The 11,394-nt window shown below is 47.2% G+C and overlaps 1 protein-coding gene across 3 annotated transcripts in view; it reads right to left on the reverse strand.

Moving 5' to 3' along the window:
- Positions 1-343: 343 nt before the first annotated feature.
- Positions 344-11,394, reverse strand: part of tshz1 (teashirt zinc finger homeobox 1) — a 32,757-nt gene continuing 21,706 nt past the window's right edge. For all 3 annotated transcript variants that reach the window (XM_081716360.1, XM_027022432.3, XM_035525333.2), the window contains one exon: positions 344-4,932. In XM_081716360.1, the coding sequence (XP_081572486.1) occupies positions 1,571-4,932 (3,362 nt within the window). In that variant the 3' untranslated portion in view covers positions 344-1,570. The remainder of the gene's footprint in view (positions 4,933-11,394) is intronic.

Here is an 11,394-nt window from a genome sequence, read left to right on the forward strand (position 1 = left end):
CTGTGAAATAATTTAACAGCCATCTGACGTTGGTTCATTCCATGGTTGTGCACAGTAGTTATGAGTTTTAATACTCAAAATCTAAAACTAGTCAAGCCAAATGTGAATTAGTGTTAGAATTGGACATAAAATGCATAAGGATTCAAGGCCCCAATTAAAAATGAACAAACAACTCTACTGCCATTGCAGGACTGGCTCTGTGTTTACTAGCTGCTACATCTGCTCGAGGATTTCTTGATCCAGTCATGCTGCACCACGGTTTGAAAACCATTGCAGGTTCACTAGTCAAATGCTGCTCGGTACAGCTCTACATGACTCAAAAACCAGAGATGGGAGAACCAGGCAAGGACTGCGTCAGCATTTATTATACAATTGAGGGACAAAAACAATCATTTTTTTATAATGAGAGAATTGATGGGACATTTCACAATGGCATGATTAAAAACATTGAAATGCACCGGTTCTCATGTTGTGGACTGCTCGTTACGCACACACACCATGCATCTGAGGATGCATGCCACCAAATCAATTAATATTAACCACACCGGAGGACCAAAAGGATGAATGTTGGCGCTACTGTTCACATACTGTCTGCATATATATCTATTTACATATTATTTCATTTTTGTTTACTATATATAAAATGACAATAGAAAAGAATGCACACCATACAAACAATGCTGCGGCAATTGGCAAGATATGATGATGGAAAATGTACATGTACATCATTGCAGATCATTTAAATATATATGTACTGTATATAAGGATTTAATTAAGTCTTTACAGGTTGAAATTGAAGCAAACCTATAGAAAGAGAAAAGTTGGTACCAAAGCATACATTTCCAAATTGCTACTGTAAAAAAATGATACTTAACAACAAAACCAACTGCCAACAAATACATAAAAAGTCCTTTGAAACACAAAGTGTATCATCTGAAGCAGCCAGTCAATCATCATCCTTTGAGGTTTAAAAGATGCAACGCTGCCTTTAATATATCATTTTCTCAGATCCATTTATGGGATGCAGAGTGTTATTGGTAAAATGCCAAATTTGGAAATTTGAGCTCAAAATAAAATATGCCAGGTTTACGCCATATGTATATTCTTAATGGATTCTGCATATTTGAGTGCTGAAATTGTCAGTTTGATTTAAGCATATGGTATGACAGATTCAAAATATTCACGCATTACATCTTCAGTCTTGTTTTGACCATGCCCATGGATACCATGCTGGTCTCATTCTCAATTCCACAGAGTACAAACAGTGGAAAATCTGCTTGAATCTAGAGTCACAGAGGGGGAAACATGCACATAATCAACACATATAAATACAAAAACCAAGTCAGATATAGAAATTAAGAGTGTGGAAGAACAACAACAACAACAAAAAAAAACAAAACAAATAAAAAACTAAAACAAAAAAAAAAAAACAGATTATGGTCCAGTCAGGCAGTTGCACAAGAAAAGTTTGACTGATTTTGACTGAAGGCTCAGTTCAGGTGCAGTGCAGTACAGTGATGTAGTGCAATGATTCTCACGCCAGTCACTTCACTGCCACTGGCCTGCTCCTTTATGCTTTATCTAACTTTTCAAGCTCGGAGACGAAGATCAAGTGATCCTCTGGAGACTTGCCGTGTGTTTTGCTGAGATGCAGCTTGACTGCATGCTTGCTGACAAAAGTCCTATTGCACAGTTTGCACTGATAGATAGAGTTAGAGTCCTCCTCGGTCAGTCCAAGAGAACTGAAAGTCTTGTCCGTTATCATTTTTGTGACGGCTTGCTGCTCTCTCATGAGGTCTAGGGATAACTTTGAGAGGTCCTTCAAACTAAACCCTAAATGGGATTCTAAGTGACTGATGTAAGTGGAGGGAGTTCTGAACTGGGAGGCACAGTCACTGCACAGGAACAGTGGCTGGCCCGAGTCAATGTTCTTCAGGAACTTGGTTCCCCCTGTCCGTCTAAGCTGATACTTCACATTGGCCAGCCAGTGAGAGATTGTGGTCATGGAGAGACCGGTGAACTTGCAGATATGCACGCGCTCCTGAGGACCCAGGTCCGTTATGACAAACTTCCCCTCAGGGGTCTCACGAAGGCTGGATGCAAACTGAGCCTGCAGGATGAGCAGATGCTGGGGATTCCAGTTAGACTGCCTTCCTTTCCTCTTTTGGACATGGGAGAAATCCTCCAGGGCATCCTCGAAAGCACTGCAGTCTGCGTCCGATTTCTCAGAGACAGAGGATGGTGTCGATGACTTTGGCGTTAGGCGGCCCGTGAGGTTTTTTACCATGTCCGAGATGTCCATCAGTGCATTTTCCCGCAGAGGGGAGGACACAGATTCGGAGAGGTTGGAGAGAATGGGTCGATTACTGTTAGGGATGCTACTGTTACCGATGACAGTGGAGGAGCAGGTGTTTGGGCGCCCATTGTTGTTCTTGGATTTCGTCAAGTCCATCGGCTGGTCGTCATCATAATACCTATTGATGGACTCAACTTGCTTGACCTGAGTTGGATTGTAAATGGGTTTCTCCACCATGTTGTTGCTGATTTTATAGAGCATTGCTAATGGGTCTAGCAATGGGCTGACAGTTTTGGAAGCCTTGCCCAAGTGAGTGTTCATTATAGACTGCAGCGCACTGAGATGGTTGACTAAAGGCTGTTCTGGTGAGTGGTCAGTGATAATTCCCAAACTACTGCAACCATTGCTAACCTGCGTTTTGAGGCCATCCATCCCATTCTTGTCAGGAGTGTCAGCACGGCTCTCCTTCTGTTGTACTTCCCTAACAACTGGCTCAGACTCCTCTGTGGTGCCGTTCTTCATAGGTTTACTTAAATCAGTTGGCTGAGGCAAGTCTTTTTTCTCCTTGGGTACAGGTGAAGGTGATTTTGTGGAAACATATTTTGGGATGCGATCGATAGCCTTTTCCTCCTTCTCTTTCTTTGAAACAATTTTGCCTGTGACTTTTTCCACCAGCTCTTCCATGGCCAGGACGTTGTTCTTATGGTTTGGAGGCGGGGATGGGCTGCCTGGGGAATGGATGAGGGCACTGGTTTCACATGACAGAGACTTCAGGCTGCTGGCACTAAATGTAGGTTGGATTTTGACACTCTGAACAGCAGAGAGAGGTTTCACTGACCCTTGGAGCTGGTAGGCAGCATGGATGCTGGGATAGCCTCCCCATGTCGGGGTACCAGTCTGAGCTTTGCTAATTGCACTAGATACAGTATTTTCTAGAGACTTAAGAATGTCAAGACCTTCTTTAGGGGTCTCTTCCAGATCCTCCTCTCTGAGATACTTGTACTGAGGTTTCTCTGGCTTCTCTGTCTTTTCAGATGGATCATCTTTTTCCTCTTTAATTTTCTTCTCTGGTTCATTCACCTCCATTTTTTCCTCCTGTGAATCTTTTCTCTCGTCAGTTGCGGAGGAGTGCAATGGAGAATCTGCCTGTGACTTAATGGTTGGAACCGGTAGACGTGATGTGGTTGGTGGAAGAGGAATGGATTGAATTTTTTCCTCCACCACTGGATCAAACACTAACTGTTTCCCCTTTTTTGAAGCAGAATTGGTGACTTTGAGGAAATGTCCTGTGACCATCATATGGGCGGTTAGCTGCTGCAGGGTGTCATGAGAACTTCCACACTCCATACACTTGAGAATCTGCGCCTTTCGGGCCTCAAACTGCCAGGTGTAGCTTGCACCATTCTGATAGCCATAACGATTGTTGGCGGTAACATAGGGGTTTATAACCTTTTGGTCTTTGGTGGGTGTGGATTCTGCTAGTGGAACACCAGTTGTGCTAGAGATGGACTCAGGTGAGCATGGGGACACCAGGTCATGAAACACTCGCTTTTTGGTAGAGGGCACCAGCTTTGAGGCAAGAGCTGGCATTGGTTCTTTGAGAGGCACTTTCTGGTAGTGTTTTGTTTTAATCATGTGGACACTTAGGTCTTGTAGAGATTCAAATGAATGTCCACAGTACATGCACTTCAAGACTTTTTGAGCATCCTCTTTGCCCTCCATCTCCATCAAGGAACGCTTCCTTGGCTTTGACCACTTCTTGCCCATGTCGTCCTCCTGGTCTTTATTGTCATCACGGTAATGGCCTGTTTCATTCATGTGTACGGTGAGGCCCACAAGTGTGTCATAAGCTGCACTGCAGTCCTTGCATCTAAATTTGCTGGCGCCAGTAAATACAGGCCCATAAAGCTTATTGTTCTGACGGTACAGTTGGACCGTGCTGAAGAGACTGGGTTCTGGCAGGAGGTGGTATGGTGTATGCTGTAAAGTTTTAGCAAGTGCAGCTTGGTGCCAGTCATAAGCAACACCTCCACTACTGGTACCACTTATGCTTCCATTGTTAGTACTGGTTAAAGTGGTGGTATTTGCACAGGTTGTACTTGTGGTGGTGCTGGTTGTGGCTCTAGCGCTAGCAGTACTAATGCTGCTGCCTTCACTGCTGTTTATGTTACTCATATGACTATTTGGAATGCTATTGCTCCCCTTGTGGTTACTTGCAGTACTGTTGCTGCTGGAATTAACATGTTTGCTCCTCATAATGTCCCTCGTGATGCTGGACCAGGAAGCATCTGAGATCAGGTTTGCATAGACGGCTTTCATCTTTGCCAGGCTGTCCTGCAAGGAAAGCCCAGGGTCTGTCTCCATGTCTTCTGCCTCCTCCTTGTCCTGGCCCTCTTTAGAGGAGGTGCTTTTGAAGTCAGCCAGGTGATCGCTGGTGTCGCTGAGGGGTGAGCCATACCCGGCGTCTGGGTTGGTGCCATTGCTCAGAGGGGAGTTCTGATAGCTCAGCTGCTCGCGCGCGTCCTCCTCCTCATTGCACAGGTACTCGGTGTCCTGGCCGTCTAAGGAGAGACCGTCATCCTGCAGGGGCTCCTCATCGATCTTGGCTGCCTTCAGCTCGTCCTCAGGCACGTAGGCTGTAGAAACACAAGAGCAGAACAAAAATGATGATGAGACAAAAGGTCCAGAAAAAAGAGAAGTGAAGGTGCTTAAAATGGATTTAGATGTTTAGTCATTTTGTGCAAACTCTGTATCTTGTAAGTCTGTCTGATGTATGATTTTGTGTGTGTGTGTGTGTGTGTGTCCGCGTGCACATGCATGCGCACACTCGTGCGCTTATATAATGATCCTAAAGAGATTTCTTGTCAATAGTCCTGGCAGAGGACACAGGTTTGCAATTATAAAGTGGCAAACATCCATATCTTGACTATGATAGATAGTACCCTTCACTGCTGAGACTAACAAAGCTATCGAATATTACAGCTCAGCAAGGGTAAAGGGGGGGCATGGATGAGCAAGAAAAATAAGTCCCCTTGAGGATGAAAACCAGGAACAACAGCAAAAAAGAACATTAGGGAAAAAATGAGAGAAGTGTTTGGGGAGAAAAACCTTCCCAGTGTGCCTAGCTGAAAATAAAGGGCCAAATTTCTTTGTACTGGGCACTGATCATGTGAATAAGAAGAGATCTCCAACAATACAGACCGTATTACTGCAGCGCTACCAGCCAGATTACTTAGCGGTCACACCACTCATTCACTGACCACTTCTTTTAGAGACAAATTGAAATGAGGCCACCTGAATCTCTCACTTCAAAATCCTCACAAATTAAACGGTACGTGGCAATAGCCGCCCCATTTACTAGACGTGTCACTACCTACGGAAAAGCACCGACTTCTCACTCTCACTCCTTCCACCTCTCTCTCTCTCTCTCTCTCTCTCTCCCTCATAGTTAGAGGGCACAGACTGTGAGTGACTTTGATCTAGTTTTCCCCTGCCATGGTGCCACTCAACTTGGGCTCTTCTGGGTAGCAGACTGCATCTGAGTTATCGCCAAAGACGCGACTCTGCGCGTAGCTCGCCCTGCTGCGGCTGGCAGCAGCAGAAGTTCTTGCAGTGTGTCGCGCTGAGGCACGAGTGGAAATGACATGTCATGTTGTCACGGTCCATGTTGTACTAAATCTCAGGGAGTCCACTGTGCGTGCTGCCCTGCTGTATGCCTGTGTGCGTTAATGCAAGTGTATGAGACGGAGAACAGAAAATGATGTAATACAGAAGCCTGCTGGTTTACCTCCTCCTCTCTGTTGTTTAATAAGAACATTAGAGTTTCAAAATGTTTGTGTTGCGTGATAACATGAAGCATTTTAAAGTTTAAGCAGTCCAAACAAAATATATGAATAATCCCAAACCTCTAAATAACTGGGTTTGGGGGGAATGCAGGAGTGTGTGTTTGGATGCTACAAGTGCATGGTAGTTAGTTAAAAGTTTGTTTCATATCACTGGACAAAATGAAACTTCAATGGACAGCGGGTTAGTTATTATGCTATACTATACAGTTTTGGGCTAGAACTGTACAACAGTAAAACATCACAGGATTCAGGAGGTCCACAGCAAATATGTGTATATACCCATTTTGTTTATCCAGTAACTCCCCCAAAATACACCACTACCCGAAGGCTGAATTAAATGGCAGCTCATTTAAGAACAAAAACAATCACATCCTTACTAGTCCTGACATCTTGAATGATTTGAGCATAAGCAAATTTAGCAACAGAGAGCAAGTCCATAAATTGTGGGGGGGGGGGGGGGGGAATAGAAAGCTAAAAATACTTTATGATATGCAGTGAGTAAATATATTAAGGAATCCATTATAATTTAAGCAACATTGTATCAAGTTATTCATTTCCAGGTAGTTCAGCATAAATGTCAGCAAGGAACGCACTCTTTTTTCTATTATGTACATCTGAATTAGACACACTGCCAGCTCTATCCAAAATGGTGCAAAAAAATACCAGTGCACTCAAATGGGAGGTTTCACAAAAAGCTGTTTCTGTGTACTGTATCCAGCCAGAGCAAGGACAGAAAACAGAAGACCATCGCACCACGCACAATACAGAGGGAGGGAGGGAGGGAGGGAGAGAGAGAGAGAGAGAGAGAGAGAGAGAGAGAGAGAGAGAGAGAGAGAGAGAGAGAGAGAGAGGAGGTGCACACTGCTTGCTTCATTTGCTTAATAAAAAGTGAAGAAAGGGCCATGAGACCAAGTTCATAATGAGGAATGTTTGGATAAAATTCCTGTTTCATCAGCTTCTTTTAATATCAGGAGATAAACAAAATGTGTACCCTGTCACTGAAGGACATCAAAGGGCCTATGTATGTGTGTGTGTGGGTGGGTGTGTGTGTGGGTGTATTAGTAACATGTCCAGTTCTGAAGAAGTCTCCTTAGAGGGGTTTGTGCGTGTCGGGTGAAGGAGGGGAGTGTAGTTTGGTTTCTTATCAGCCATTTTGAAAACAACAGAACCGAATCTCCAACATCAGCCAGTACTAGACTGAAGGCAACAGAAAGAGAGGAACAGAGAGAGAGAGTGAGACAGAGGGAAAGAGTGAGTAGAGGAGAACAAGACAGCCAGTGCTGAGGGTTGAGAGTCGCTCCTTTATCTCAGGGAGCCACCAGCAGCTATCTGTCCTAGATGCCAGGATCCGTCTCAGGCGCTTGGAGCAGATGTGCTGTCAGCTTCCAACGGCACGCTACCGAGCGCGCCGTAATCAGCCTGGACACAGTACCTGATGTTTGTTAGGTGTCGTTTAAGACTAGATGGAGGAGCAGCCACCACTGGCTGACGCGTTTGTGTGCGGAAAACAACCCCCCAAAAAGCCCCTGCACATATCCTGCAAATGACGCCTTTTTATTTATTCATATCAACGTGCGTTATGAGTTTGTAATAATCGACTTATAGCAACTAATAGTTCATCTGAGTGCTCTTACAAGGCAGAACAGCAGAGCTGCCAAATCGGAGCTGACGCACTCAGCCCTAAAGTCTCACTGATTTCAGTCCGTCAGGCGTGGTGACAGAGCGCTCAGCCACCGTAACCCAACAGGGCCCATTGAACTGAATGTTCCTAACTGTCAAATAACCGGCTTATCTTACATCGGCATGAAAGGAATATTCGCCCAGCAACGGGGATTGGAGAGCCGGAGCCCAGCTAATTCCCCCAAGCCAATGCGGCGCTCACGACAGCTTATCACATTAAAACAACAAGAAAAGAGAACTTTCTCCTGCACTATAATTACACAGAGTGAGAGAGGGAGTGAGAGAGAGGGAGAGAGAGAGCGCGCGAGGCTTTCACAGGAAGATGGGCAGAACCTGACACTAAAGCGAACGCGTCCCTTCAGCCTTTGATGCCGCCTGGCGCCTGATGGGCACGCGTGCCAGTGTGTCACTGTCCGTACATCAAGCCTTCAAGCTGCAACTTGGCAATTTCTCCCCCCCCCCCATTACACCACCACCACCACCACCCCCACCATCCCCCACCCCATCTGTGACGAGGAGCCGCCAGACGACCGCAATGCCGCTCGCACTTAATAACCCAATCAGGAATTTGACTGCTGACATCTTTCATTGAGCCTCTGCTTTTAGGCGTCACAGCGAACAAAAGGAAAAGGCTTAAGAGGAGGGGGGAGGGGCACTGGGGGGGGTTGTGTTTGTCAGTCAAAAAATAAGCCCACATTGTACTGTCAAGGGGGGGGGGACAGAGAAGTTTTCAAGAATACATACAATTAAAAGAATCAATAGTGACTAAAAAAGTAAGACGTGTTGATGGGGGAGATTCCCAGATATTGTACAGTTCCGGGAGGCAAAGTGGTGCAGGGAGGTTTTAATGAACCACCAACTATGTTAATATGAGAAAGGATACTGTGTGTGTGTGTGTGTGTGTGTGGGTGTGTGTGTAGGTGGGTGTGTGTTCATGTACATGTGTGTCTGGTGTTTTTTAAAGTAGAAAGAGCAATGTTGTGCTTATTTATGTGCATACCAGTATAGAAAATTAATCCATTTGCACAGAGGCCTTCAGAGTGTGTGTGCGTGTGAGTTTGTGTGTGTGTGTGTGTGTGTGTGTGTGTGTGTGTGTGTGTGTGTGTGTGTGTGTGTGTGTGTGTGGTGCAAAAGGAGAGCAGGGCCATCTGTGTCCAGAGTGGAGCTGTCACTGCGGCTGCCGAGACCTCACTGAGTTTGGACAGGTGACACAGCAACGGGACATGAGCAGGACATGAGCAGGTCACACACACACACACACACACACACACACACACACACACACACACACACACACACACAAGCACGCACGCAGTGCTCACTGTCACAACCAACAAAGATCAGCTGCAGAATATGCCTCGGATAGTCCAGATTTTCACACAGATATCAACCCCTCACACCCACCCACCCACCCACATACACGCACAGCTTTTCAGAAACATACTAAACAGTTGGCCATAATTCGCCTTTGGGCAGACATACTGTTTCCCTACACACAACTGAAGCAAGTTCAGAAATTCAATGGGTCAAAAAAGAGCACTGACAATTGAAATTCAACTATATTAATCAAAACAACGCTGGCAAAACAACCATTACCCATGAGTCTCCTGACTTCTGTGTTTGCTGAACCGTTTGAGCGGCTGTACCTCGTCCTGCCTCCATGCGGACCTCAGTGCACGGGCCACCTCTATGGAGCCTTACTCTTTCCATGCCCATCGAGCCAATATTTCCCGGAAAAATCCCGGCGTGGCGGAACGGCCGGTGCTAAACCTCCTCCCGCGGAGGCCATATGGACACGCTCGGGTCAGCGCAAGCACATGAGCGCTGCCCGGGAGCCTCCCGCCGCGCGTGCGGCAGGCAGGTCTTGTGCGGAGGAAACGCCGAGGGTGGATGCCGGAAGGGTGCGGATCCGTCCCGAGAATCTCCTCCTGCAGCTGCTGTCTCCCACCTTTCCACCCCCCAACCACCCTCCCTTACTTTATTTTATTTCGGAAGAGAGGGGGCAATCACAGCAGTCATTTGCAGTACTAATGTCCAATTCTGCCTCCTCTCCTTCGGCTGATTTAGCTGGTCAGAGTGGTTTTGGAGTGTCCGGGGGAGAGCCACGCTGTTTAGCCGACATTTTAATGGGAAAACTGGCAAGTCTTATTTGGCTGGCCGATGCGGTTTGTCACCGGGTCTCCATTACATGCCACTCAGCTCTGATGCCGTTGGACAGGCTTGATCAAACCATGTCATTTGACCTAGGCAGCCCGCTGAAGTGGCGGACAGAGGGGGGAGGGAGGTGTTGGGGTGCGGAGGGCCGGCAGGACACCGAAGGCTGTAAATAAAATGACATTATTATTTCCTCTGTCCTATCATGTAGAAAAGCCAATTATGGTAATGCACAGCATGTCAGTGGGCACGCAGCAATCTCTCTCTCTCTCTCTCTCTCTCTCTCTCTCTCTCTCTCTCTCTCTCTCTCTCTCTCTCTCTCTCTCTCTCTCTCTCTCTCTCTCTCTCTCTCACTCACTCACTCACTCCACCCCCTCCCCGGCCGGCACGATGCTGTCTGCTCTGGTCTGCTCATGGCCTGCAGTGATCTGACGTAGCGTCCTCGCAAACCAACCCAGGCCAGAGGCAGCTCCTAGGCAACGGTTTGAACAAAAGCGACCGGTAGGCGCTACTGGAGCACTGACGGAGCGCGCGGCACCTAGCAGGCCTCACGCGGCGGCCGTGCTCGCCTGTGTCGCTTCCTCACGCTGCCGCCCTGAACCACTTCGCTTTTGTAGGCGTTTCCACCAGCATACTCGCGGCGGCGGGTAAACGGTGATTAATGATTCCAGCCTCCGTTCTGAGCGCGCGCGCTGATGAATGAAGCACGCGGAGGAGTAACAAGCCCGCTATAGGGACGGACAGGTTTCCGGGGCAGGGAGGGGCTCATAGCGAAGCTCTGATGCGCCGCCCAGCCCCACACCCCCGCCTCCCTTTGGCCCAACATGAACCTCGCTGAGGAGAAAGCCTTCACATTTTTCATCGCCTCACACACAATCCTTCGCTCCGAGCAGCCAGCTTTGTCGTCTGCCGGCTTCATTTGGCGCTTTTCTCCGCAAGACACATCTAACTTTATTACAGACTAAACAAAAGGAGGCTTTGAAGTACAGACGGGCGTTTCGCTCGGGCCCCAGCACCGCCTCGCCTCGCCCGCTGACGTAGATCTGCGACACCGCCGTGTGGGGACTTCCAAACGAACCTCTGGCCTGCTCTTTAGGGCCGCCTGCCAGAGGGTGGGCCGGGCGGAGTGGGACGCCATATGGCAGGACGGCTCCAGGCGCCACGGAGCTGGTGTCTCATTCGCAATTGCCCCACGATGTTCGCCTTTTCCCCTCCACATTCGTCTCTTTGGTTTGCACAGGGAACAACTACAGGCATACCAAGAGAGACAGTATTTTCCAAACACCAATCTGTCCAATAGACAATAACTCATCCAGTAATCTGTTCAATATGGCCCACTTCTTCCGAATACTAATGCACGTCATCGAATGTACTCGTTGCTGATGTTATTTTTTAAAATTATAAATATTCAGAATCATA

Source organism: Electrophorus electricus, chromosome 6 (assembly GCF_041902795.1).
Source record: "Electrophorus electricus isolate QZ-2024a chromosome 6, ASM4190279v1, whole genome shotgun sequence".
Lineage (NCBI taxonomy): Eukaryota > Metazoa > Chordata > Actinopteri > Gymnotiformes > Gymnotidae > Electrophorus > Electrophorus electricus.